The sequence below is a fragment of the Phyllostomus discolor genome, chromosome 6, assembly GCF_004126475.2.
Source record: "Phyllostomus discolor isolate MPI-MPIP mPhyDis1 chromosome 6, mPhyDis1.pri.v3, whole genome shotgun sequence".
Classification (NCBI taxonomy): domain Eukaryota; kingdom Metazoa; phylum Chordata; class Mammalia; order Chiroptera; family Phyllostomidae; genus Phyllostomus; species Phyllostomus discolor.
In genome coordinates, this window is record NC_040908.2 from 166,360,975 (window position 1) to 166,388,014 (window position 27,040).

Genomic DNA, 27,040 nt, shown 5'->3' on the forward strand with positions numbered 1-27,040 from the left:
TGAAGTTGGTACTCCATTTATTGGAGGAGAGCCCAGCACCCACCCCCTCCGGTCCTGGGGGCCTCAGCATCCCCTCTGTCATAAGTGCCAGGCCCGGGAGCAGAGTCTCCGTGCGTCCCATCTGGTGGTTGACTGAGAGAGGAGCCCGGCTGGGCCTGAGGGGGCAGGAAGCCCTCTGTCCATCTGGGCAGGCTGCATGGGTCACTGGTGCAGCCCGGGCCGTGTGTCCAATGCCTGCCCCCTTCCCCTCGCGCATGGAGTGGCGTGCCGTGCCCCGTCACACGCTGGTTCTGCAGGTCTGCACCCCAGTGAGGCTGCCCCGGTGGGGCGTGGGTTCTGTCGGGCCCTTGTTCCCAGCATGGGTGACCCAGCGATAACAGTCTGTAATGCGCTTGTTGGGTGCGTGGGGGCCACAGCGGGTGCAGTACACAATTCCCAGCGCCAGCAGGACCACCAGGAAGACACATGTAGGCACTAGAAGTGCCACCAGCAGCCACCGGTCATCCCTCCGGCTTCGGCCCGCAGCACTGGCCTCCCCCAGGGCTGTGGGGGCTGCTGTGGGGGCTGCTGAGGGCAGCCACGGGGTCAGCTCGGAATCAGAGGCATCTTCTCTCGGGACCTCTGGGGCTTTAGAATGGGTGCGTGTAGGGCTGGTGGGAGTGGTCTGGTTAGTGGGGCTCTGAGGGGGCAGGGAAGTGTGGAGGACTGGGGGCTGGGTGGCAGCAGGCACAGGGACCCGATGGGCGATAGGCAGAGGGGCCCTGGATGCAGTTGTCAGAGACAGCGGGGCAGGTGAGCTTATGGGAAGGCGAGTGGCCTGGGGTTTGAGGACTGGGACACCTGGGGTCCCCGGGGGATGATGAGTCCTGGAGGTGGTGACCAGGAGGCCGTGGTTAGCTGGGATTTGGGGCACATGAGCAGTGTTCTGAGTATCAGCCACTTGGGTGTCTGGAAACAGGGGGGGCTGGTGGGCGGTGGACTGTTCAGGGTGCTTGGCTGAGATAACCGGGGGCGGGTGGCCAGGCGGCCGCGCTGGGTGCGTGGCAGAGATCACGGGAGGCTGGTGGGCAGAAGGCAGGTCTGGATAGCCGGCTGAGATCATGGGGAACTGGTGGACAGGGGGCAAAGGTGGGTACATGGCAGGGGTCCTGGTGGGCTGCGGGGCAGGGGCCAAGGGTGGGTGTACGGCAGAAATGATGGGGGGCTGGTGGGCAGAAGGCAGTGTGGGGCGTGTGGCGGAGACCACCACGGGCCGGGTGACAGAGAGTACTGAGGAGTGATAGGGGGCCCTGGGGGCACTGAGCGGGGGCGGCCAGGTAGGGTCCAGGTAGGGCATCTGTGGCTCTCCGTCTTCTGGGAAGCTAGGTCTATAAGCCAGGCCAAAGTCAGGTGGATACGTGGGCTCCATCCACGGGATCCCAGGTGGCTCCGTCCAGCCACCACCGAAGCGCTCCCAGGGCTCACCTTGGTCCGTCTCGTCCTGGCTGTCATCCAGCAGCTCGTCATCCAGCAGCTCGTCCTCCAGGCCGTGGGCAGCCCGAGCCCCGACGTCCCCCACGGGGCTGCAGCTGATGCCGTCGGCCTGCAGCTCGTGGCCCTCGCTGCAGTAGCACTCAAAACCGCCGACGTAGTTGACGCACATCTGCTGGCACACGGGGATGTCCTGGCACTCGTCCGTGTCCACGCAGCGGTGGGGCTCATCGTCGGCCGGCTGGAACCCCAGGTGACAGTGGCAGATATAGCCCTGTGGCCCGCCCGGCTCGCAGTGCTGCTCACACAGGGCGTGCGCACAGGGGTCTTCACAGCTGTGCCCGTCCGCTGCCAGCTGGAAGCCTTCAGTGCAACGGCAGGACACACGACCATCCACCTCCTGCACACACTCGTGTTCGCAGCCCCCGTTATCTGGGTCACAGCCGGTCCCGGCGGGGCACAAAGGCCCAGCCCTGGACCAGCGCACACCGCCCTGGGGCTGCTTCACACACAGCAGAGAGGCTTCTCCGCCGGCCCGGCACGGCACGGTGGCCATGGAGCCGAAGGGCAGCCACTCGAACTCCGTGGAGACCAGGTGGAAGGGCGTGGTGTAGACGGCGGGGCCCTCCTGGCCCGCCTCTTCTGGCAACGCTGGGCAAGAGCCCTCGAAGCCAAACTGACACAGGTAGCCATCGACAGCCAGCGTGCACGAACCCTCCAGCCAGCGATGCTCGCCGTTTGCCTTGAGGGCTGCACAGCGCTGGGCAGGGCAGGACCCGTTCGTGGGCGGGTTGGCCCAGTTGGTGAAGTCCGTGTCCTGGTCCCCGGTGATCCACGTGAAGCCGCGCAGCGGGCGCTGTGGCTGGCACTGCCGGGCCTGCCGCTGCAGCCCGATCCACAGCAGCTGGCCGGCCGGGCCGGCACCCACCAGGCTGTCCACGCGCTGGGCTTCCTCAGGGGTTCGAGGCGTGGCCAGGTCGCCCCCCAACTCTCGGCAGGCCCGCCAGGCCTCCAGGAAGGTGCAGCGCCGTGGGAAGAGCGCGTAGCAGCTGTCCTGGCCGCAGGCAGCGCGAGGCTCGGGGGCCCAGGGGGCCTGGCCCAGCGTGGGCACCGTGGCCGCCCAGGCCAGCAGCAGGCGCAGCAGCATTGTGACGCCCCCCGACTGGCCCGGGCTGGGTCTGCAGCCGCTCTTGACAGGGGGAGGGACTGCGGCCTCCGGTGGGCGGGCCGGGGGGCGGGCCCCGCCGGACTCGGGCCTTGTAAGGAGTGGGCTGGGGCTGCTGCCAGCTCCCGCTGCCGCTCCCCCGGGGCTGCCAGAGCAGGAAGCAGTTGGGCGGGCGGCAGGGGTAGGGGGTGGTGGGGGTGCGGCTAGAGGAGGGAGGAGGCGCACCAAGGGGCTGGGAGTCACTGGCAGGGGGACCTGCCTCCCAGAAGAGGCTGGATGACCCTCAGAGCACTCCAGTGCAGTCTCGGGCTCTTAGCAATGGGGTGAGGTCACCTCGCAGAGACTGACAGTGACCCTAATCTGGACACACCGATCTCATCACACCCGGGAACAGTCTCCCTGCCCAACAGCTTTCCATACATGTGGGAGCGTGCTCTGACTCATGCCCTTCATATCACACACGTGTGTACGGTCCTCTCCCCACACGAGAGCTCTCTCCGCCATCCTCTGGCCCGGATCTGCAGCGTTCTGGCGCGCTGCCCCCTAGGTGCGCAAGCCGAGTGGTGCGGTGCTCCACAGGCCCCGCCCAGGAGGCCCCGACACCCGTGTGCGGCCCGGAACGGAGCCACCAGGACCAAAGCAGGCGTGGGCGGCCTCACTTACACACTGCGCTCCCGCCTCAGCCTCCCCCGACTCCAAGCCTCCTGGCTCCAGCCCGGCTGGGGGTATGGGGAAGGAGGAGGGGCAGGGGGCTGCTCTCTCCTCACCTCTGCTCAGCCTGGGGCCCTGGGAACCGGGGCTTAGAGGGGGAGGAGGCGCCCCCAAACAGGAAATGCTTCCCGGGCTCCTGCGACAGGAGGGCAGAGTGCAGCGAGGCGGGGGCCGGGCAGGGGGTGGGCTGCGCTCAGGGTGTGCAGGGAGCTGGTGAGAGGCCATGTATGGGCATGGAGCACACAATGACACACGTGTGTGAGACACAGGCATCACGTGTGTGGAGCCCTCCCTGCCCTCAGGGCCTGCTGTGGCGGCCTGGCAGGGTCCTCTTCTTGTCCCGCTTGCAGGCCTCTGGGGGCGTGTGCACTGAGCCCACGGGCCAGTGCGGTCCCCCAGGGAGCTGGTTGCCAGATTAACCCGTGCCCACCCCCCACCGCACTCTTGGCAGAAGCCTGAGCTGGGAGTGGGGACGTGAAGGAGAGGTTCTGCCGTGGTCCAGCGTTCCGCTCTGCCACTGCTCTGGCCGTAGGGAAGTTGCTGGCCCGCTTCGGGTCTCCGTTTTTATCTACAAAATGGGGATAATGTGTCAGCGCCTTCCTGCTCAGCAGGGCCAGTGCATCACAGCCCTGGGTGTTTGCTAATGTGCTTTGTCAGCTGCAAAGCATGAGGCGAGTGCTCCTCAGCGTTCTGAGCAAATCTGGGTGGGGGCCGAGTCCAGGACCGCGGTGCGAACCACCTCACCGCGCCAGGGCTGGCCCCGCAGACCCAGCCAGGCCCCTGGACAACCAGCGCTTTCGCAGTGTTTGCGCCATGCCCGGAAGGTGGTCCTGTCAAGGTCTACAACCTCGAAGCACATAGAACATCTATCCCCCTTCCCGAGAGAAGAAAGCCAGGACGGGCAGGCCAGCCTCCCGCTGGCGCCGGCCCAGCGCCTTGAGATCATCCTTGACTCCTGTTTCTCTCACGCCCTTGTCCCATCTCAGCGGATCCTGTCTCTGCTTCACCTTCAAAACAAACCCAGGGTTGGACGGGTCTTCGCCGCCTGCTTTGCCACCCCCCCTCCGCCGGCCCCACCTCTGCCTTCTTTCTCATCCAGACTGTTGCAGCCACCTCTCCTCTGGTCTCTCTCTCGCCCCCTCCATCCCGTCGGAGGGGTCCTTGCGGAACCCGCGTGGGGCCCAGTCAGATCCAGCAACTCCTTCTCAGGGCCCTCGGGGTCCCCACCTCACCCGGAGGAAAGGCCAAAGTCCCCATCACATCCTCTGGGCCTAGGCGATCGGCCCCCCAATTTTTCCTCCCGATCCCCAACCCCCTCGGCGCCTCTCCTCCAGCTGCTCTGGCCTCCTTCCTGGCCGTCGCCGAAACTTGAAACTCGCCAGGTTCATTTCTACCTGAGCGCCTCTGCCTGGGTTGTTCCCGGCCTGGAACGCTACCCCTGCGGGATCTGGACGCTCTGCCCCTTCACTCCCTCGGGGCTCAGCTCCAGCAGCGAGCGGCGGAGTCCCTGACCACCCCGCCTCCCCTCCCCCAACGCTGGGGCCGGCCTGGTCTTTTTCCGTTCTTCTCCTCTGCATTTGCCACTATGTAAAGTGGTAAATATTTGTGTTGGCCTGTATCCCTCAGTAGCCAGGGCTTCTCGGCCTCGGCACCCTTGCTATGCAGGGCTGAGTAATTATTTCGTCCGTGTGCTTTCTAGGGTGTTCGCATCACCCCTGTCTTCTGCCTGGGTGCCGTGGCATCCCTCCAGGGGGACAACCAGAGATGTCTCCAGACATTGTCGACTGTCGTGTCTCCTGGGGGTGACGCTGCCCCCACAGAGAACTCCAGCTCTAGGCGCCTGAGCTCCCTGAGGGCAGGGTCGCTGTCTCGTCCCCTGCCACATCCTGGGAGCCTGCAAAACTCTTGGTGTGTAGATGCTGCTAAAAGGGGTTCCTCGAATGAATGAATGAGTGAATGAATGGAATTCAGCTAAGTGAGGAACCTGGCTCCGGGCCACACATGGGCAGAGCCGGGATTCTGCCTGGAGCCGAAGCCACTTGCTCCCCACCCTCGCCCAGCCTTCCCCAGAAGCCAGACCACCCTAGAACCGGAAGTCAGCAAGCCTTCTGCAGACGGGGAAACTGAGGCCCAGGGAATCTCAGAGTGAGTCGATGGTGGGGCTGGGGCGCAGGCCTCCTGACTCTTACTCTAGTTCTCTCGTTGCCGCAGGGCCCCCGAGGGGCCCTTTGAGCACGGTCCGCAGGTTGGGAGTGACGCCAGGGAATGGGGATGGGAGGAAGGTGTGACAGGAAGGAGGCGCAGGCTACACAAAGGGACTGGGGTGGAAGGGCTCAAGGTGTGTTTGGAGCACACTAGGTCTCCACGGGGCTGGAGTGAGGGACACCTAGAGGGCCAGCGAGGAGGGGTGAGAGGCGGCTAAAAGGCTGGCCTCTGCTGTGGGGGACAAGGGCAAGGGGAAGGGGGATCCCTGTGGCGGGTGCGGTGAGCGGAGAGGGGACCGGAGGCCAAGGACCAGCTAGAAGGTTGTTGCAATTGTCTGGGAGAAGGGAGGGAGCTGGCCGGAGAGCTGGGCAGCAGGGCGGGCCAGGCCGGGGGAGGCAGCCTCTGGAGGCTCCTTAGGGGCTGGCCAGGGCCCGGTCCAAGGGTGTGGCGGGCCCAGTCATGGTTCGGGCAGTGGCCAGAGCTGGGGCGTCTGAGGGGAGGCTGCACGCCGTCTGGCTAGTGGGTGGGTCAGCCCAGAGGTCAGGATTCCAGCCTCTGTTGGTCGGGTGAGGGGTTGGGGGGCAGGCAAGGGACGCAGGAGTAGGAGGGTCAAAGGCCAAACTCCAGATGGTCTGGCTGGGCCTGCTTGCCAGTGGAGGGAAGCGTGAGCCAAGAGGTGGGAGCAGGGGTGAGGAGGAGTGGGGTGCACCTAACTCCAACAGGACTAAGGGTTTGGGAGATGGAGAATGAGACTCGGACACCTGTCTGGGGGCCCAGTGTGGGCCGGCGCCTGGCACTCACCTGCCCCACCCAGGTGGGGGAGATGAGGCTGAGGCGGCCCAGGAACTTTTTGCCCTGGTCCGGATGGAGGGCGGGGTGCAGCGTCGGGGATCCGATGGGGATGGGGTAGACAGGGGCTGGCCGAGGTCTTGCTTGTCCTGTTGGCCCCGTTTAGCCTGGCTCATTTCAGTCCCCGCATTGCACAGGGAAGATGCCAATGGGTGCAATGAACGCTCAGAGGATGGGTCGGTGGACATATGGATGGATGGATGGATGCAAGGAGGTGTGGATGGATGGAAGGGGGGTTAAGTAAGTGAGCAATGGATGGATGGGTGGACGGATGGGTGGATGGATGGGTGCACAGATGGATGGACAGAAAGGCAGGTAGGCAAGAGTAGGGATGGGCAATGGATGAATGGGTGGTAGAGAGATGGACTGATGGATGGACGTAGGGATGAGTAGGTGGCCGGCGGACAGATGCAAGTGGACGGGTGAGTGGATGGAAGACGTTCAGACGCAGGGTTGGATGCAGGGGTTCGGGCAGAAGCGCTAATTTGTAACTGGCCACCCCTCTGTGGACCGCAGTCTCGGGAGGTAACTCCATGGACCTGGAGGTGTGAAGCCCAGGTGGGCGGGACAGCTCGGCCACCAGGGCAGGGGCCCTGTGTGATGCTTACCACACAGTCTGATTTCTCTGTTGGGTCCTGTGGTCAGTATGTCTCCCTGGCCAGGGTGGGGACAGCTCAGGGTTTAAGGCTTAGCTTTCACAGGGGTCCACAGGCTGGGGTTCCCCGCTCCGGTCTCAGCCCTTACAGGGGGAGCTCACCACAGGGGGGCGTGAACACGGAAGCCCCCTTCCCCAGAAGGAGCCTTGCCTTCCAGCCACTGGGACAAGCCAGACGATGGTTTCGGATGCAGTGGGTGGGCCCGTGGGGGCGGCGGTGCAGGCAGCCTGCAGAGGGGCCAGCCCGACGAGGGCCCAGTGGAACAACCAGGACGGGGGTGCCGAGTGTGATCAGGGGGCACCCCCCCCCCGGGCAGGCACCCTAGGGAGCTTTGGCACGCCCCACTGCTGAGCCAGCACATTGCTTTGTGCACAAGTCACCTCCTCTCCTCCTTTTTCTTGTATCCCCACCACCCCCCACCTCCGTCCATTTCTAAATTCTTCCCAAACCACCCCAGCCTGGGGCTGTCAGGAGGAAAGGCCTACCAGTTGGGGCGGGGGGTGGGGTGAGGCCCCCCTTGGATGGGAACAGCAGGAGAGGAGGTGGGTGCGGTCCCAGGGCAGGAGTGGGGAGGGATGGGAGTCTGGGAGGGGAGAAATTCTGGCCTCCTCCCCGTTCCCGCACGCTGGGGCCACACCCTGTGTGCTTCTGGAGGGGAGAGCCCCGTGGGAAGGTGGGGGTTCGAGGACTTGACAGGGTGGGAGAGACAGGCCCCGGGAGGGAGCCGCGTCCAGGCTTGGACACCCGGAGATAAGGGGTTCTGACAGCGGAGGGGGCTGGGGGTGTCTTTGCCACGGGCAGAGGCTGCGTGCGTGTGTTTGTGGGTGCACCCGGTGTTCACGCATGACCTTGTGCGTGCGTGTGTGCTCGCACAGGCCCAGCACGGCTGGGGTGTGCACAGCTGGGTGATGCGTGCGTGTCCCCACGGGCCCGCACCTGTGCCCGCAGCTGTGCGGGGAGACGCTCACGGCTGCTCCCAGAGAGCCCGGCCTGGGCCCAGCTGGGGCCCCGTCCCTCTGCTGGCAGACGCCTAGCTTGAACATCTGGCCACATCTGCCCACAAGGAAGGGAGTCCTGAAGTCCCCGGCAGAGCTAGAAGGGCCAGGCACCCCCACCCCCTTCGGCCCAGAGAGGGACTAGGCTTGCACCAGGTCACATGGCAGATGGGGGCAGAGCAGGGACCGTCCCTGAATCTGGGGACCCTAGGCCAGGACAGATGCTCTCCTGGTCCTCACCGCTGCTGTCCTCCCTCCGGTCCTTCGGCCATGAGGCTGGCCCTGACCTGGCCTTGCTGTGCGCTCCAGGGAAGACCCCGCTGGCCTCTCTCCGGCCACAGCATCCCCATCTGTGCGCGGGGTACCTGCGGGAGAGGACTCGGGCCCCTGCGGTGTCTGGCCGGGGCCTGTGACTTAGGGTGACCGACTCGTCCCAGTTTGCTGCGGACTCTCCTGCTCTCAGCCCTGAGGTCCCCTGCCCTGGGAAGCCTTCCGCCAAGGATGTTTCTCTTTCTTCCCCGTCCTTCCCACTGCTACCCGGGTCTCAGCCCGCACCTCTGCAACTTTCCCCTTCTCTTCCCAGCCAGCGCCCTCTTCTCCCTGCCCCCTCACTGTCCCCAGGGACTCCGGACGCAGAGCCTCTTCCTGTCCCCCTCCCTTCCCTTTCTGCTCGGGCGCCTCCGTCTCCCGGCTGTCTCCGGGTCTCTGTCCACTCCTCGCCCCAGAATTGCCACCTTGTGGGTCTCTGAAGTCCGTCTCTCCACTCCCTTCCCACTTCCGCGTCTCCCCCCTCCGTCTCTGGTGTCTTGCCCACTCTGTCTCCCCGGTCCCGGTCCCGGTCCCGTCCCAGGGTCTCTGCCTCACCACCTCCCCTGGGTGGTCCGGGCCCCCCTCCCCTCCCCCTGCATGCACCCCCGGGGCTGGCTGGGGTGGGAGCCAGGTCTGGGGGCTGTGACCGGCAGGGGAGAGAACCCAAGCAGACATGATATTTATGTTAGGACTTCAAAGTGGAGCAGCGCCTGAGGCAGGGCTGGTGGGGGCCGGCGGGGGTGGGAGGCCGTGGGAGGGTGGCGGGCAAAAGCCAGACTGAGGTCAGCTGTGGCCCCTCCCTGGGGAAGGTCTCCTTGGTGATACGTACCTCCCACGTGGGACACTGAAATTCAGAGTAGGGGCAGAACAGGCTATTTTGGTGCCGAGTTCCAAGAAAGGGACTTCCTGTGCTCTGGCTCGGCCCCCCTCCCCATCCTTTCTTCCTGTCCCCCTGGAGGAGCAGCTGGGTCCTCTGAGCCTCAGCTCGGCCTGGGAGGCAGGGGGCTCGGGGGCGGGGGTGCAGGATCAGAGGGCCCCGCCTCTACAGGGGAGCCCCCATGGTGTCCACGGCCTCGCCTGCTCAGCTCTCTGGCAGAAGCCTGTCCTGGCAGGGCAGCGAGGGGCTGTAACCCCGGCGGCTGACTGGGCCGGGCGGGTCCAGCCCCTCAGGGCCTCTGGGGTCCACTCAGACTGGGAGCCCGAGGGGCCGAGATGGCCGTGAAGGTCACCCCACCCTTGGCCTAACCCCTGCTAAAGACACCCAGCTGCTGGGGCTGGGGTCAGGGGCCTGCGCCTGGGCGGGAGGGGCCCATTGTCTCATCCCGGGCCTCCGCTGCTCGTGTGTCCCAGCCTCTCCCAGGAGTGAGGTCCAACAGACACCCCTTCGGGCTGGCCGTCCCCTCGGGAAGCCCCTCTCCTGAACTAGAGGCTCGCTCTGGACCCAGCCCTCTGGGTCTGAAGGCCACCTAGGCCCCCAAAGCCCCGGCCCCTGAGCCCGCCCCCCCGCCCCCCACTCCAGATCCTCCCAGGCACTTCCGCTGAACCGGTGAATCACCAGGGCTGGAATCCGATGAGCTCAGGCCTCCCCACCCAGTGCCGCGGGCTTCTGCCTGCAGCCTGGCCCGTGAGGTCGCCGCCCCCCACAGGGGTCTTTCCAGCAGCTCAGGGCCCTCACCAGTGCTCGCCATGGGGCAGGGTGCTGAGCGGGGCCAGGGACAGGCCGGGGCTGGGGGTGGGAAGGGCTTGGGTGTGTTCCGCATGATCAGAAGTATAAGGGGCACGTGTGCATGTCTGTGTGTGTGTGTCTCTGGGTCCGTGTCTGCGTGTGTCTCAGTGCCTGTGTGTGTCTGCACGTGCCTCAGAGTCTGAGTGTGTCTCAGAGTCTGTGTGTGTCTCTGGGTCTGTGTGTCTCTGGGTCCGTGTCTCTGAACGTGCCCTTGTGTCTGCCTTTCCGGTGCCTGCGTGCCGTGCCTGAGCCTCGGACTGGGCCGTGGCGGCAGCAGTCCTGTGTGGGCAGGAGGGTGCATGTCACGAGGCTCCTTTGCATCAGGTCACCGCATATCTCCGTGTCAGCCCGTCCCTGTGTGTGTCAGGGACTCACATTCTGAATGGCAGAGGGAGTGTCTGGGGGAGTGTCTCTGAGTTTGCCCGTCTAGAGATGTTTACGGATCAGGGGAGGCCGATGTGTGTCCCTGTGTCCCACCCCGCAGGGCACGAACGGTAGCAGTGCCAGGGTGTTCCTGTCCAGGTCGAGGGTGCCCAGGTGCCACCTACATGATTGTGGCAGGTGGGGTGTCACAGGCCCTGCAAAGGCGAGTCAAGGCGCTTGTGTGTGTTCGGTTGTGGGTGTGAACAGGGAGCACAGAGCCGCGGCCGGGTGTTCAGCGCTCTGCCGTGAAGGTGGGGGTCAGGGTGTGGCGTGGGTCTCGCGGCCTTCCTGCCCACCCCTCCCCAGTCCGCTGTCAGGCCCGCCCACTCGCCCGACTCCTGGGCCTGCCTGGCCGGGAAAGCCTGGGTGGGAGGTGGCCCTTTCCTCAGCCCTTTCCCGACCCCTGATCTCAGGGTCCTCGACTGCAGGGACGGTGCCCGGGCCCCCCTGCAGCAGGGCTGCTTCCTTCCTGGCGCGGGCTGGGTGTGCGTCCTCGGACTGCCCGGGTCACTGGCGGCCGCAGGTGAGAAGGGGGCCTGGTCTCCGACTGGGAACAGGGCGCGCTCGCGCCCCCTGGCGGTAGCTATGGAGAAGGCACAGCCCGGGCCCCGGGAACTGAGGACCCGTTTAGGCTGTCTTCCCGCATCAGCCACTGGGCATGTCCTTACGAAGTGCCAGGCATTGTTCTAGGCCGCCGACAGTCCGCGGGAACAGGGCCAGCCCGGCTCTGGCCTTCCCGTGGGGAAGACAGACAATAAACAGACTCACACGCGGAACTACGGTGACTCCAGAGGTGACAAGGGCAGCACCGCCAAGCGAGGAAATGACTCGGGCTCCTGGAGAGATCCCGAGGTCAAGGTCCCAGCGCGGTGCTGCGGCGGCGGGTGGTAGGCTTGGGGCGGGATGGGGGCGGGGGGCGGCGCACAGCACAAAGTCCGAGCGCAGTGGCCTCTCAGTTCCGGCCCCGACCACATCGGTGTCCCTCCGGCTGGGGCTGGGGGGCTCGGTGCTGGCCCCACACGGACGCGCCGCAGATTGCTCAGTGGATGAGTAAATAGCCCTTCTGTGTTGGAGGACTGCAGAGCCGGAGGCTCCACAGACCCTGGCGTCCGAACCGTGCAATAAGCCGCTTCCGCCCGGCAAGCTTTAGTTTCCTCCCCGGGAAAGTGGGGACAAGGAGACCAGTCTCAGACCAGTCTTTCACCGCCTCCCCTGCCCCTGCATCACGCAGGGCCCTTGGTCATGCTGGTTTGCCTGGCCTGGACCCCTGACCCATCAGAACCTCTTGAGAAGACTCAGGCAGGGCCTGAGCCAGTGCCGGATTCCCAGAGCCTGGAAACAGGGCTCAGCAGGGGGAGGCTTGCAAAGACCCCCGCAGCAGGGGCCCAGAAGCCTCGGCCATCCCTGGGCTTTGCCGAGCACCCCCTGCGACCATTCCAGGTCCTGCTTCTGGGATAGGATTTGACACTTGCTGTTTGGCTCCCAGACCCCAGCCCTCCCTTAATCTCCTAGCTTCCCACCGTGTTGTCCTTCACTCGTTTATTCTTTTAAATTTTGTTTATTTGTTTTTTAGAGAGAGGGGAAGGGAAGAAGAAAGAGGGACAGAAACATGAATGTGCGGTTGCCTCTCACGCGCCCCCTACTGGGGACCTGGCCTGCAACCCAGGCATGTGGCCTGACTGGGAATCGAACTGGCGACCCCTTGGTTCACAGGCCGGCACTCAATCCACTGAGCCACACCAGCTGGGACCCCTTCACTCTTTTTTTTTCCTGAACAGGTTTTATTACACAAGGAGATGGAGCTCCGTCCTGCTCGGCTGCTGCCTTTCTCACGGCTGCAAGGACACTGCTCAGCTCCTCCCTCCTCCCCTTGGCCCGGACGTGTGTCCCCACCCTTTTCTTGATCCACTCGAGGGCCCTCCTGTCCGTAGAGACCTTGAGCAGCTCCATGGCGTGACAGGGAAGAAAGCCACACCTCTCGGAGGACTGTGTCCCGCACAAACCCCGTGCGCTGGGTGAGGTGCTGTGCTGGTGGCTCACATGCTCAGTCACCTGGTGACCCTGGGCCATGGCTGCTGCCCTTCACTCTTTTTTTTTCTTTTTAAAGACTTTATTTTGAGAGAAATATCCATTGGTTTCCTCTCACATGCCCCTGACAGGGGATCCAGCCCGCAACACAGGCATGTGCCCTGACCAGGAATTGAACCCGTGACCTGTCACACCACTCAGGGCTGCCTCTCACTCCTTATCGAACTCCAATCAGCAGACAGCGTTTCCTGAGTGCCTGTGGAGTGCCCAGCGCTGGGCAAGGCACTAGGGGTGGGGGTGGGGGTGGGCGTGGGCCAGGGAGGAAGGGCACACAAACGCCCAACGGGGAAGCAGGGTTGTGTGAGCGCACAGGTAAGGGGGGAGGGGAGCGCTGCTGGTGGCCTGGTGAGATGTGGGAGCCCCGCACCCAGGCTGCCTCCGGTTGGTCTGAAATCCCAGCGCCCAGGATTTCCACTTTTCAGTAGAGCCGGACGCGGGGGCGGGCGTCCTCTGGCGCACAGCATCGGCAGGAACGCCTCGGCGACTCGCAGGGCACGGTTCCTTTCCCAGAGTGGCCCCGTGAGGCTGGCTTTGTGCCCCGCTGCCTGGTCGCTGGCTGCAAGAGTGCAGCCTGCGACCACCTTATGCTGCCGAGGTCCCGGAGCCACCGTTGCCCCTGGGTGTCACCCACTCCGCAGCTTCCCGGGCCACATACGCCCCCTGGTGGTCGCTGGCGGCATTTTGTCTGCTCACAGCTGCTGCTTGCTCTGCGGCGCTTTGAGGGCTCCCTTATTGGTGGCTTGGAACAGAGGGCGAGAGGGTGCAGTTGGAACCGGATGTCCTGGTTTGGGTAGGGAAACCCCTAATAGCCTACCATGTGACATCTTAGGAGTCGCTCTCCCGCGTGACCCCCTGTAAAGCCCTGGTGAGGTCCAAGCTCCCCCACCCCCTCCATTTGGGAAGCCTGCCTCCCCGTCCCATCCCCCTGGGATGCTGGAGGGCCTAGGAGGCCTTCCCGTCTTGGGGAAAGCCTGGAGCTTGGGTGCTCCTCCAGCTCCAGGGCGACTGGAGGACGCGCCCCCTTGGCAAGTGCAGACAGCAACCCTGGAGGGGCGGGGCAGGCGATGCCGGCATCTCAGGTCCTTCCTGCCCCTTTCCTGTAGGCTGAGGCCTGCTTTGCGGCAGAACCATCCATTTGGGCCCCTGGAAGTTTTCCGGGAGAAAACAGGATGGCAGTGCACGCCCACTTGACAGGTGAGCACACTGCGGCTGGAGGTGCTAGTTCTCGGGGGGGTCTGGAGCGGGGCTGGGGCCCCGAGCCCTCGCCGCCTCCTTGAGTCCTCCTGACGCCCTGGCACCCAGAAGTAGGTGCAGCCCCCCGCCCGGAGGAGCTGCCTGGGCAGCGGCCCCTCCCCAGCTGCTGGAGGTTGGGCACACTCACCACTGAGGGTTGGCCGGCCGGCTGGCCTCCAGCCGGGGTAGGAGGATAAGAGGCGAAGGACCTTGGCCCTTGGTCCAGGGTCCTCCACACCCTCCCAGCTTTACTCCAGTGCCCAGATGTGGCCAGTTCAGGCACTCCACCAGCACGTGGGGCCACAGAGATAAATAGCAGACAGAGCCGGTGGCAGACCCAAGAGCCACCCAGGGGAGAAGGCAAAGGGGGCTGACGGCTCAGGAAGGCCTTCCCAGTGGGCTCAGTGTTTTCTGCCCCAAATGACCATTCTGGCCACTCCCAGCTACTCCTCGGCTGCCCGGCCTCCTGCAGCCTCTGGCCCACCCGGCTGCGCAGGGCCCCCTCCCCCGGCCCGGCTCTCCTCCTGCTCGACGGCCGGCTCAGGCTCTCCCCTGCTGTCCCTGGTGCCGGCTTTGGCCTCGACCTCCCCACTTCCTCGGCCCCCTTGCTCCTCCTCCCTGCCCCCTGACTCTGGCTCCCCGCCACCCTCCTCGGTCGTCCCCTCCAGCGAGGCCCCCCGTGTCTCAGGCTGCTCTGCCCGGCGGCGGTAGACGAGATAGCCGGTGGCGGGAAGCCGGTGGGCCAGGGCTCCGGGGGACAGGCGGTGGTAGCCCTGCTCCTTGTACAGGAAGAGGCCGAAAGTGTCCGGCTGGGCCACTCGGAACTTGGTGGCACAGAGCTGGCTCAGGGCGGCTATGGAGGCCCCTGGGGGCACGGCCATGGTCTTGGAGGTGCAGCCGCTGCCGGGGTCCTGATAGGCTACTCGGAGGAGGTGCTGTGCAGGAGGAGAAGCGACAGTGAGAACTCAGCCCCGCCTGGTACGTATCTGGCTGCAAAGCCTGAGATCCCAGCGGAAGCTCCGCAGAGGCAGGCTGGGCGGCACAAATCCAGCGGTGGGACCAACTGGAAAAAGCTTTCTGGGCACGGTGAACCCCCAGGGGGCCCTGGGGAGGGGGGAGACGTGGTTGGTCAGTGGGCCACGCTGCAGGCTGAAAGGGCAGCCCCGGCAGGCCCCCCCAACCCAGCGTCCACGCTTAGACGGGACTAACTTGTGCCCAAGTGCTTGTGCGGCAGGGACTCATTTAATCTCCACACCAGTCCCAGGAGGCAGGTGCTGCTGTCCCATTTTATAGATGAGAACACTGAGGCACAAGTTAGGGACCTAACTAGCCCAAGCTCCCCAAACCAGAAAGTAGGAGAGCCAGGATGTGAGCCCAGGCCAGGAAGGGTGGGGAGGAGGGCGGAGGGGGTAGGGAGCCTGGGCTGAAGGCCTGAGTCCAGGGCAGGGCAGGGCAGGGCCCCAGGTCGGGGCTGGAAGCCAGGATTTGGGGCTTGAGCCTGCCACCTGTGTCCCTTTCCCTCCCCACGCCACGCCTCAGTCTCCTCATCTGTGAAACGGGGACAGGATGGCCCTGTTGCTGTGCTCCCTCCCTCTGGAGAGGCTGGCTTTGACGCCCGCTCTGCACGGCGCTGTTTCTGTGGCAGGGTGGCGGGTGACTTGGGGCCAGCCTGCGTGGGTCCCACAGTGCGGGGCGGATGGCGTGGAGCCCCATTACCTGGAAGCTGTGGGTGGCGGGCAGGCGGCGCTGCTCCCAGAGGCTGAGGGAGCGCTGCAGCTCCTGCGAGGGGCTCAGCGGGAGGGGGCGGGCCTGGCCCAGGCCGCTGAGCAGGGCCAGGCTGGCAGAGAGGCTGGTCAGGTAGTAGCTGCCTGGGACACGGGGGAACAAGACCCAGCTCAGCGCGGGACTGGGTGACGTGTTCCCCCTGCCCCTCCCTGCTCACGCGGGCCGCGCGGGTGTCAAGACGCTCCGACCCCACCCGGACGGGGGTGGTGAGGGTGAGGGGTCCCTCACCCTCTCCGGTGAGCAGGGTGGGCTCCAGCAGCTCCGACATGTACTCGGCCTCCAGCAGCAGCTCGGGAAGGTCGCAGTGGGCCAGGACCAGGCTCAGCAGTGGGAGGAATTCGTCGGCCCCCGCGCCCTCTCCTGTGGGTGGTGGAGAAGGAAGCTTCAGGCTCCTCTGGGGCCCCAGGGTCAGAGTTCACTCCTCGTCTTAGCCGGGGACTCTCCCCTCCACTTGCCGGGCCTTGGGCAATGTGGTCTCTATGGCAACCCCAAGCAGAGGCTGGGGAGAGGACCCATGGCAGTCTGGGCCTCAGTTAGACCATCTGTGAGATGGGAGGGTTGTGCCCATCTTTTCCGCTGTTGGGCCTGTCCTGGAGTCTGCCCGGGAGGCGCTCCCGAGGGAGCCAGGGGGCGGCGGCGGGAGGGGACGCACCCCAGTGGGTCCTCAGGGCTGTGTAGAGCAGCTTGCAGGCCTGCAGGAGCCTCTTGACCTGGGCGCTGGGTGAGTAGGCGCGAAGCAGCTGCAGCAGCTTCTGGCGCACCTGCTCCATCTCCACGGGGGAGGGCAGGCTCAGCTGGGACCCGAAGGCTCCGGGGCCCTGGGCCCGGGCTAGGCGGAGGCCTTCGGCCAGGCGGCCCAGGGAGCCGTCAGCAGACAGTCGGCGCTGCAGCCGGGCCACCAGGGTGGGCCGGAGAGGCTTGAGCACCGAGCGATGCAGTGACTTCTCCAGGACACGCTCTGCAGAGCAGAGGCGGACAGGGGTCAGGGGAACCAGGGTGGGATGGGGGCCGGGGTCCCAAGGGGAAGGGGCCTAGTCCAGGAGGGACGGGATGAGGAGGAGGAGGAATCTCGTGAGACGGGAGAGTCGGGGGAGAGAGGTGGGGAAGGGTGAGATTCCCTTGAAGGGCGGTGAGGGGAGCGGCAGGCAGGTCTGCGGAGAAGGCCAGGGTATGGGCAAGCATTGAGATGATGGAGAGCCGGGGCCGGAGTCTCACCCAGTCTGTTGGGCGGCAGCAGCTTCTCCGGGCCCAGCTCCGCACTCAGCATGGCCCGAGCCCTGCTCAGTGCCTCTCGGATGCCCTGCAGCTCCTGGGGCTCGGGGCCGGCCCGCACCTGGGTCAGCAGGTCCTGTACCAGCTGGCCCACAGCTGTGTGGCGGTCCTGCACCAACGCCGAGGCTGCCCGGCCCACCTGCCGCTCGGGCGCCAGCAGGGAGCAGAAGGCGGCGCTCATGGACCGGAGCAAAGGCCGCCTGCGGCTCAGGCGGGGCGAGGTTGCGGGGCTCCCTCGGGGTCCCTGCGTCCCCTCCTCCTCCTCGGAGCTGCTGGGGGAGCCACAGTCCACCTCCTGGAGGGAGGGCAGGGGAGGGAGGCTCGGGCCGGCGCCCCCCGGCACACGGTACCCCACTGAGCTCTCCCTCCGCAGCAGCTGGCGAGGGGGCAACCTTTCCGCCTGGTTGGGGGCCGGCCCCGGCGGCACCGGGACAGGGGGAGGCGGCACCGCGGGCGGAGACAGGGGGCTGGAGGCCTCTGTGGATACGCGTACTTTGAAACTCCTCTTGAATTTCTCCCGCTTGGTGGGCCCCAGGTCTCCTGGGAACAGGGGGTTGAAGAAGCACAGGGCGGCTCCGGTGCCCTGGTCCAGCTCTTGTGGGGACCGCGGCTTCAGCCGGGGCGGCAGCGGGCCTGCGGGCGGGCCTGGCCGTGCCCTGGCGTTGAGGGAGGAGCTCCAGAACTCTGGAGAAGAGAAAGCCGCTGGGGCCTCGGGAGGGCCGGGGAGTGTGCCCGCCGGAGGGCCGGGTGCAGACTCGGGTCCTGTGCCCGAGTGCCTTCCCTCTCCTCCCTGGCCTCGGTCTGCCCGTCCATGCAGCGGGCAGCAGGGGAGCCCCTACCGATGCCCAGATGGGAGATGGCTTCCAGCTCCTTGTGGGTGGCTGCCTGGCGGATGGCTCTGGGGAGCTGGAGCTGAAGGAGAAGGACGTCCCTGAGGCCAGAGGGGGGGGGGGCAGAAGGTCAGGGGCGCGGGAGGCTTGAGGCTGTGGGGGCGGGAGGGCAGGGTGGCCCGCGCACACTGGTCTCACACCGGGCTCACCGGGAGTGGCAGTAGGCACAGATGAGCTGGACCAGGTCCGGGAAGACGAGCTCGGATCCCTCCAGGGAGACGCCTGAGAGACGGGAAGTGAGGCTGTTCCCTTCGGGACGCCCCTGCGCCCAGCTCCTGCTTCCAGCCCCTGCCCTCCGGGCCAGCCCCTCTCACCCCCAGGGCCCTCCTGGATGTAGTGGCTGGACACGAAGGAAGGGCCGCTGGCCTCTGGCAGCCGCACGCACAGGGCTTGGCACTGGCGAGTGTTCGATTTCCGCACCAGGAACGTCTGGGAAGGGATGAGGCGGCTCCGGACCTCCGCGTCCGGCCCTCCTCCCTCCCACCCCCTGGAAGCAGGGGACGAGACTCACCCCCGGGGGCTCGGTCCTCAGCACGTGCAGCGCGGCCGCCGCGTTGGCCCGCAGCTGCAGCCACACCGGCCGCGTGAGCAGCAGGCGCTCCCGTAGGCTCACGGCGCGCCCGGGCCGCTGGGGCCCACCTGCCCGCCCTCCGCCGGCGTCGGGAACGTCGTACAGCGGGTCCTGGGCTGGCCTGGGGGCGGGCGCCAGACCTGAGCGGGGGGCCGCGGGCCGGCACCCGGCCCGACCCTTTCCCCTCGTCTGCCCCCTGGATAGACCCTGCCGCGCGGTCCCTCCCGGCCCCGCCGGGCTGCCCTTCCAACTTCACTAACTTTTCTCCCTCCGCGCACCCGGGCACGGAGGAGTCCGCGGGGCTGGGGGCTCCGGGAAGGCCTGCTCCGGGATCCCCGGTGCCGTCCATGGCGGGGCGCTCCTCCGGCTGGTTACTCCGGGGACTCGGAAGACGAGCCAGCCCCCAAGGCGAGCACACTCCCGGCGGTGAGTAACACTTCCTGAGGGCGGTGCGCCCTGTCACACCCCGCCAGTTAACTCCCGAGTGTCCACTCGGCCCGGGCAGTGCCCACCTCCTCTCTGGGCTGGGCCCGGCCTCGGGGGGCAGGACCCTCTCCCCGCAAGGGCCACTGTGAGACCTCAGCTGCGAGACCACCGGTGGCCTCCAGGGAGGGCTTCCCGCGGCAGCCGCCCCGAACCCCAGGAGGGAGGGAAGGGGTTAAGTCGCGCCCCTGTCTCCTCCCCAAAGGCCCAGGCCTTGCTTCTGGGGCACCTTTAAGTCTGCGGTGGGCTGCTGGTCTGTCCCGGCCTCGGGGTCAGCCTTGTGCCACAGTGCCCCCTACTGGCCACAGATGACTCATTCTTGAGCCTGATGGGTTTTGGGATTTCAGGTTGCCATGGAGAAAGGATGCCCTGTCTCCATGGAAACTAACCCCTTTGCTTAACTGAGGTTCTGGGGGTGGTTCTAACGCTCGGCACTAAACAGGGGGGAGTCTGGCTGTGGGGTGTCAGCACGTGGCACTGCCGCTGGCTGCCTCCCACGCACACGGGCCCTGCCAGCCGCCTCGCCACTCTGCCAGCAACAGGGCAGGTGCAGACGTGACCCAGTCTCCAGGCATGGGACACCCTGCCCCCCCGCCCAGTTGGAGTCCACGTGCTCTGCCGGTGCCACATGTTGCTTCAGGCTTGTCCCCAGCACCAGGCAGCCCAGGGCCCAGCCCCGCCTCTGGGTGGGCAGTGGGGGAGGGGCCACAGAGAGCCCCCTTCTCCCCAGTCTGTGCCTCCAGTCAGAATGGGTAGGCTCCTGCTGGCGAGAGACGCAGGGACCCAGCAGTGTCTGCCTGTCTTGGGCACTTGCCACGGGAGCCCTGCCTGCTTTGCAAGGTAAATCAGACACACAGGGGTCACGCCCGAGTCCCAGGAAATGTTTTAATTCCAGCCCCCGTGACCTGGGAGGCAGGCCCCAAGGACGGCAGGACCTTGGCAGGACCTGGGGAGCCTGCCCTCTGACCACGGCGAGAGCCAGGGCAGCCCCACACGTGCTCTCCGGCCCAGAGTGCCCGTGACCTGGGCCCAGCTCGCTGGCCCGGCACCTGGGAGCCAGGTCCACGGGCAGCAGAAGATGTGATCCGGCTGAAGATGAAACACGTCTTCTTTGTCAGGGAGGTGACCGACGGGGCTGACCGCCGGTGGGGGACGGCAGGGGCTGGCTGGGAACACAGGAGACAGTCCTGTCCTGGCTGGCAGGGCTCCGGGCCCGGCCGCACAAGCCCCGAGCAGGGCAGAGGAGGAGTCCAGACGGGAGGTGGCCGGAGGGGAGGCCCCGCAGCAGTGCAGGAGGGCCTTCCGCCACAGCAGCGCTACGCCAATCCTGGGTTTGGTGCCGGGGGTGCACGGCGGGGTCACGGTCCTGGGGGCGTGGGGGAAGGGGAAGTCACTGTGGTGAGAGGCAGCCCAAGCGAGGGGGTGGTCCCTTCACCTGGGAAATCCAGAGGCATGGCCTCAGCCTGGCCGGTCGGTGCCAGGCCCCTCCCCCTCATGGCGCCACAGGTGCCGGGGCTGGGTGTTCCAGCCCCTCCCGCCCCTGACCCATCCTGGAGGGGAACCCCGTCCCCGTCCCCTCACCCCTTCAGCTTGGAGCCTCCCCACCCCCACCCTGGCTCCTGCCCCCAGACTGCCCCAGGGCCCTCACACCCAGACTGTCTGAGGGCCTCAGGCCCCTCATCTGACAGGGCCGCTGCGACTCTCTGGGTTTCCTTTGGTGGGGGGGGGGCCCTGTGGTTCTTACCGTCTGATTTCCTCTTCTGGGGGGATACAGCTGCCCTAGCCTGGGTGGGAAAGAAGAAAAGACCCCCCATCAGGGAGGCCTTCCTCCTGCTTCCGGCCTGGCAAGCCCCCTCCACATCCGCCTCTACGGGGTGGGGGCTGCCGGGCCTGCGCGGCCCTGGGGTGAGGTGGGGTGGGGGAGAGCACAGGACCCTTTCTAGAGAAGGCTCTCCCGGGACCCCCTGCCAGAGGCCTGGCCAGCCCAGCGGCTTTCCCGCCTTCCCTCTCTGCTACCCCATCCGAACCTGCCCAGGAACAGGACAGGCCAGCACGGACTAGAAGCTCCCTGCTGTGGGGCGGCCTTGGACAGGAGGCGTGTGAGCGGGCGGCAGTGCCAGGGAACTCGTGGGCGGGGGGGGGGGCAGGCCCCCAGGAAGCCCTGGGGCAGAGACCAGAGCGGTGTCCAGGGCGGGGACCCGCACGCCAGTCGCTCTCCAGAGGCCCAGAGACAGGGTGCGAGCGGCACGGACCCACCTTTTTGATGGCCGTCCAGTCCTCCAGGATGTCGATCTCCTGCAGCATGTACACGATGTAAGGGCCTGCAGCGCGGGTCAAGGAAGCAGGAAGCCCAGGGGAGGGGAGCAGCAGGTGACCGCCCAGGCCGGGGGGGGAACGCTGACCCCCGGGAGAGGCAGTGCTGAGGGCAGGGGTTCGAGTCCGAGCCCCGCCTCCTGCCCCCAGGATCTCTTGTGGGGGGCGGTGTGGGCTGCAGACTCCCCAGACGGTGCGGTGGGCATCCAGCCTCACCCCAACCTTCCCCACCTTGGCTCCCGCTCACCCCCTCTCCAGCCTCAGGGTCAGAAGACCAAGGCGCATCCAACCCACTAGGGGGCGCTGCTTCTTCTATTCCTTGTCCCCCTAACTGTCCCCTCCTCCAGCCCCTTTCCCCACGGGCACACAGACCCCAGTGTCTTCCACTCCGAAAACCCTCCTTGGGTCCCACACGCCCCAGTGGGGACCACCCACTCTGCCCTCCTGTGCCCTGCACCTGAGGTCCCCACGCCCTCGCCTCCCATTCACTTCTCCCTCCCGGCACCTGAGTCCTGTCAGCAGGCGGCCAGTGCCCAGAGCCTGGCTACTGCGGACTAGTGCGGGGGAGGGGAGCGGGAGCGGGGATTCAGTGCTGCTCTGTGCGGGGCTGTGCCGGAGGGAAAAGGCACGGCAGGCCCCCGGACGGAAGGGCTCACGCCCACGTGGGGCAGAGGCAGCTGCTCCCCATATGGGATGCGGGCATCCACGTTTAGGCCCCAGGGGTGCAGGGGAGAGAGAAGCCGCAGCCGCGGAGGGGAGACCAGGAGAGTCTTCGCAGGGGGGAGGGCGTCTGGCTGAGCCCCGCGCAGACGCGGACAGAGGGCGGGCGGCACTCCTCGCAGACGGCGGAAGCGAGCAATGGGGGCAGGAAGGCCCGGCACGCGCCCCAGGCCCCAGTCGTTGGGGGGGAGCCAGGGGGCCTCGGAGGGGACCTCAGGAAATCACGGGGGTCACTGGGCAGACGCTTCCATCCTCCACAGTCCCGAGAGCCCAGGGGAGACGCACGACCCCGCACACAACTCCTGACCGCTGGGCTCGCCTGGACGCGGCCACACGAGGCCAGCCGACCACGAATGTGTCTCGTCTGACTCTCACTTCCTCGTCCCTCCCCCCTGCCCCCGAGTCCGGGGCCGCCACCCGGCCCGGCTCAGGCCCCGTCGGTGGAAGGATACCGGAAACGAGGGGTGCCTTCTTCCTCTTGCTGGGTGGCAGGGAGTCCCAGGTCTTCGAGCTGCCTCTGGCGTGCAGTTTGTCGTCCCACCACTCTGCGTCCCCAGACCCAGAGTCAGGATGGAGGCGCTAGCCCTCCCGGGACACCCCCACCCTTGTTGCCGGCCCTTCCCCATCAACCACCTCCCGGGACAGCAGCGGAGAGAACCCTGGGCTTGGGGGACAGCGGCTGAGTTCAGGTCCCAAGGGCTCAGATGGGCGACCTGGGAGAGAGGTCCCTGCACTGTGTGGGCCTCGGTTTCCTCATCTGCTTAGTGGACCGAGGGATGATGACAATTCCTGCCTCCCCAGAGCCCCACGTGGTTGGCAGGCACTAAGGACACAGAACAGACTGGGGCTACAGGATGTGTGGGAGTGGGAGGATGTCACCCTGCACCCTGGAAAGACAGCAGGGAGACCCACTCTTCTGGAACCGAACCCCTGCAGTGTGCCAGGCCCTTCCCCTGCCTGGCTTCATTCAGCTCCCACGGCCACGGTCCCACTACCCCGGGGGCAGGAGGGGACGCTAAGGTCCGGGCAGGGGTGGGCACCGGCCGTCAGGCCTGGGGAGGGTGCCCGGGGCCGCCGGAGCCTCACCTGAGCTGATGTCCAGGCTCTGGCGGTCCTCCTCCAGCCTCTGGATGCGTTCCTGCAGCTCGCCCTGCAGGGTGTCGTACAGCAGCAGCTTCTCGCTCTGCAAGAGGCAGGGGTCGCTCAGCCAGGAGGCACAGGTGGGCCACTCCGCTCCTCCCACCCCCACGCCGGCGTCCACCAGTCACCTCTAGGTGCTGCTTGGCTCCCTGCAGCTCACACTCGTACTTGTTCCTGATCACGTCCAGGCAGAAGCCCTTGTAGATGCCTGCGGGGGGGAGGGGGCGGGAGGGCAATGGGAGGGCCAGCTGGGCCAGGGACGCCAGTGCCGCCGCCCCCACCCCCCCCAGCAGGGCCAGGTGCATGGGCGGGGCAGGGCGGGGATGAGAGTGGAGGGGACCCTGGGTTGGTGGGGAGCAGGGAGAGGGACTGGCAGGCTCCTCCCCCCCCCCCCCCCCCCCGCCCAGTGCACGGAACAGCCCACAGACCTGCCACCTGAATGCGAATCTTGAGGCTCCGCTGCAGCCCCCCCAGGGGCTCTGTGTACTCTGGCGCTCTCTCGGCCCCCACTTCCTCCAGCCGCACCCGCAGCTGACTCAGCCGCTCCCTGAACAACCTGGGAAGTAAAACGTGCTCCTCCCTCAAACACACGTGGAGCGCCCGGTCCATGGCAGGCCCTGCGTTCCGCGCTCGCTCACTCCCTCGGCCTCAGCCACCTCTGCCCGGCCCCAGCCTCCTCCCCTGACCCCCCACCCCGGTGCCTGAAGCCCCAGCCCCAGGCACCCCAGGCTCACTTCTCCTTTAGCTCCGAGAACTGCTTCTCCAGGTCCAGCATCTCACTGACGCACTCGCTGCGGCGCCGCTCGTAGTCTTCGTCATCCATCTCTGGGGCGAGAGGCCGGTCAGGGCGGGCGAGGAGGGAGTGGGCACTCTCGTGTGTGTGTGTGTGTGTGTGTGTGTGTGTGTGTCTCACCTGAGCTCTCCTCTTCCGACTCGGTCTGGCTGCCGCTTCGCTCCTCCTCACTCTCTTCCTCCTCCCCGTTCATCTCGGTGGCCGAGTCGCCCTCTGCTTCCATCTCCTCCGGGTCTTTGCTTGGAGGCTGGACGGGCATCTGGGCTCTGGAAGAAGGCATGGAGCCATCGCTCGCCCCTGCCCACCGCTGCCAGTGGGCAAGTGGCCACGTGGGGCGTCCAGGGGAGCCTGACCGCAGCGGGGGCAGCGGGGGAGGTGACGGACTCGCCACACCCTGAGCACACGCTGGCCGGGGACCACTCACCCTGGCTGCACGTGGTCCTGTCTGCACAACTCCCAGAAGCCATGCCAGTGCCCACACCCTGGGATGTGGCTGGTGACCCCGAGCCGGGAATCCTGGCCAAGGTGATCACCCATAAAATGGGGAAGGCCCAGGGTGGGCTCCTCACTGCCTGTGGGACTGGGCCCAGCTCCTGACGGGGGCTTTCGAGGCCCTGCCCCGACTAGGCTGCCCGTGCAGCTCCTCTGCCCCACCATCTCATGGCCAATCAGCACCAGGCTCTTCCTTCCCCGCCCCCATTTTCCTTCTGCCTGTAACGCCCCCCCCCCCCCCCCCCCCCCCGCCGCCCTTGCTGAAAACAGTCTACAGCCTCCTGTCGTCTCACTGTGCTCCGGGTCCAGTCCCATCTCCTTCTGCTTCCTCTGGGACTCCACGTCAGCAGGGCCCCGCCCTCTTATGCATTTTCAATGCTCCCTCCTGACGGTTCCCCTCCACGGCGCTCCAGACACACTCAGGCCAGGTATTCCCCACCATTTAGGAAAAGCAGAAACACAAAACCTCGCCCCAGGCACTCAGCTGGTTCCTGTCCCCACCTCACGGCGGTGCTTTCAAGGCCCATGCACACCGGCCCCTCCTACTGCTTCGCCTCCCGGTCCTATGGCCGCTCTCAGCTGAACCCGATCCGGCAGCATTAGCTGACGGCCGCCTTGTGCCTGATGCCAGCATCCTTCTGTGCTTATCATGGTCGCCTTCTAGCAACACCGAACACTGCTAAGCATTCCTTCTTTCATTCACTCAGTATTTGTGGGAACTCTCATATAGGCTAGGTGCCATCAGACACCTCGGTAGGTGCTGGGCACAGCTGTGACGGGTAGACACAGGCTCTGACCTCAAGTTATTTACAAGTTCCTGGGAGCAATAGGCAAAGGGGCAGCCCGTCGGTGTGGTGGGAGAAGCGCTGAGAGTGGAGGCCTGAGGTGTCTGTCTAACTGGGTCCCTGCAGCACGAGGGCCAGACAGACGGGCAGAGCCAGTCCAGGAAGGGGGCATTCCAGGTAGAGTGGCGTGTGCAAAGACCCCGAAATGAGAGGAGGGCGGGGTTGGGGACACACAGGTCTAAGCCTCGGACGGAAATCCGGGCTGCAGAGATCTGGTCAATGGCAGACAGTGAGACTGATCAGGCAGCAGGAGAGGGTGCAACCAGCAAGGCCGAGGGTGCGGAGTGAGAAGCCGCCCGCAATGGAAATGTCAAGGTCATCAAAGGGCCAGAGGGTGAGGCCCCTGCAATGGAGAAGGAAATTACCAAGAGGCGGAGGAGGAAAACCTCAGTCATGGAGAGAACTGCAGAAGGAAGGAGCGGTGACAGGTCAAATGCTCCAAGAAGTCACCTAAGAGGAAGACGAAATAGTCCTCTCAACAGATAATCTCTCTGCCTGCTGAGGGTTCTATCTAGCTCACGGTGATGCCCCGCCAGCTTCTCTGGGCACTGTTCCGTAGTCCTTTAGATGGGAACAGACCCCACACCCCCTGCAGGAAGCTTTTAGATGGGAACAGACCCCGCCCCCTCCTGGAAGCCTTATTTGCCGACATTTCCTCTCTTCTTGCCCATCTCCTGTCTATCTCCCCAACCAGACACCGAGCTTCCCCAGGGCAGGGCTGCACATGCGCCTTATTCACCTAGCACGGCACCAACTCGATGACCGGAGGGTTCGCAAATACAAATTAAACAAAACGAACGTTTGCGAGACGGGGGTTGGCTTTTACTTCTTGGTGGCCCCAAGCCCCTGCAGTGGTAGCAAACCCGAAGTGTTCTGTTAACCTTCCTTGACAGCAATTCGAAGTGTTCGAAAATAACGGGTCTTGAGGAGAGTTTAGTCACGTTCCTCGACGATTTCACAAACAATCTGAACCTGACCCGAAACCTTCGGTTCTCCAAACCAGTCTCATCGTTCCCATTCTCAAGTCTCGGTTCCAACAGTTCCCAAGTTTTGCAATTCCTTTGCACTATTAGATATATTTACTTGGTAAGATGCAATGTAACCGGGACCAGAAAGGGCGAGGCCTCCTGTTCTACTGAATGAGCTCATTAAATGCCAACCTCCCCTCCTTACCCCGGGTGCAAAGAGAGAATAACCATTGCTCCCCTGAGGGTTGTAAGATTGCTGGAGCGAGGGAGGGAAAAGCGAATCGTAAGGCGCTGTGCAAAGGCAAGTTATCTTTTCAGAAAGTGAGCATCTCGAAGGCAGAACGCCATGGTCCCCACCCTCAGAGAGGACAACTCAGCCCTTCCGCGGCGCGCCCAGAGCCTCCCCGCCCCGCTCCATCCCCGTGGGCGCCGGCACGGGCAGGACAATCACTGGCTCTTCTGCGGCCAGCTTGGGGCCCGCGGCCACGCACGCGTCCGGCCGGTTAAGTCTCCGCTTTGCCCCTGGAGAGTGGGCGGGCTCCGACAGACTCGCTGGAGAGACCGAGCCGGGCCCCATGGGTGGAGTTACGCACCGCAGGGAGAGGAGCTTCTGGCCTCACGTCCGAGACTCCCTGACAGGTGGCTGCAGATGCGGGTGCTGGCCGCCGGCGCCCGGCTCCGGGAAGCGCAGGGTCCGTCCCTCTTTACCCTGAGGCTGGTGGGGGCGGGGGGGGGGGGTGCCGCCCGCGCTTCCGTATTCGTCATCAGAAGGCGCCCGGTGGGAAGCTCACAATTGGACAGCTGGGGCGAGGCATGCTGGGATACCGAGCGCTGGTTTCCATAGCAACCGACCGACATTCGCACTGGCCATCAGCCCGCGGAAAAACCTTTGTGGTTTCCTTTACAGTCGGCGCCCCTCCGTCCACAGCCACCTCCCC

The 27,040-nt window shown here is 65.8% G+C and overlaps 3 protein-coding genes across 7 annotated transcripts; all 3 read right to left on the bottom strand.

Moving 5' to 3' along the window:
• Nucleotides 1–2,632, bottom strand: CD248 (CD248 molecule). The gene has a single exon (XM_028516221.2). It carries the CDS (start codon nt 2,615–2,617, stop codon nt 278–280), a length of 2,340 nt encoding a protein of 779 aa, XP_028372022.1. The 5' UTR covers nt 2,618–2,632; the 3' UTR covers nt 1–277.
• A 9,996-nt stretch (nt 2,633–12,628) lies between these two features.
• On the bottom strand, nt 12,629–18,887 carry RIN1 (Ras and Rab interactor 1). 2 transcript variants are annotated; one of them, XM_028516467.2, is made up of 10 exons: nt 18,609–18,887; nt 18,289–18,469; nt 18,092–18,206; nt 17,927–17,999; nt 17,727–17,818; nt 16,831–17,571; nt 16,268–16,573; nt 15,844–15,975; nt 15,547–15,698; nt 12,629–14,765 (listed from the first exon to the last, which is right to left on the bottom strand). In XM_028516467.2, the coding sequence occupies exons 1-10, from the start codon at nt 18,695–18,697 to the stop codon at nt 14,274–14,276; spliced, it is 2,373 nt and encodes a 790-aa protein (XP_028372268.1). In that variant the 5' UTR covers nt 18,698–18,887; the 3' UTR covers nt 12,629–14,273. The 2 variants fall into 2 exon arrangements, with proteins under 2 accessions (XP_028372268.1, XP_035885623.1); XM_036029730.1 differs by having other exon boundaries at nt 15,547–15,695; nt 15,841–15,975.
• An 815-nt stretch (nt 18,888–19,702) lies between these two features.
• On the bottom strand, nt 19,703–26,853 carry BRMS1 (BRMS1 transcriptional repressor and anoikis regulator). Of its 4 annotated transcripts, none has more exons than XM_028516400.2 (10): nt 26,696–26,853; nt 23,918–24,063; nt 23,739–23,829; nt 23,433–23,560; nt 23,133–23,212; nt 22,951–23,047; nt 22,317–22,409; nt 21,088–21,152; nt 20,576–20,615; nt 19,703–20,197 (listed from the first exon to the last, which is right to left on the bottom strand). In XM_028516400.2, exons 2-10 carry the CDS (start codon nt 24,054–24,056, stop codon nt 20,190–20,192), a joined length of 741 nt encoding a protein of 246 aa, XP_028372201.1. In that variant the 5' UTR covers nt 24,057–24,063; nt 26,696–26,853; the 3' UTR covers nt 19,703–20,189. The 4 variants fall into 4 exon arrangements, with proteins under 4 accessions (XP_028372201.1, XP_035885626.1, XP_035885624.1 ...); XM_036029733.1 differs by lacking the exon at nt 20,576–20,615 and adding an exon at nt 25,500–25,584 and having other exon boundaries at nt 26,696–26,852; XM_036029731.1 differs by lacking the exon at nt 20,576–20,615.
• Between the last annotated feature and the right edge of the window lie 187 nt (nt 26,854–27,040).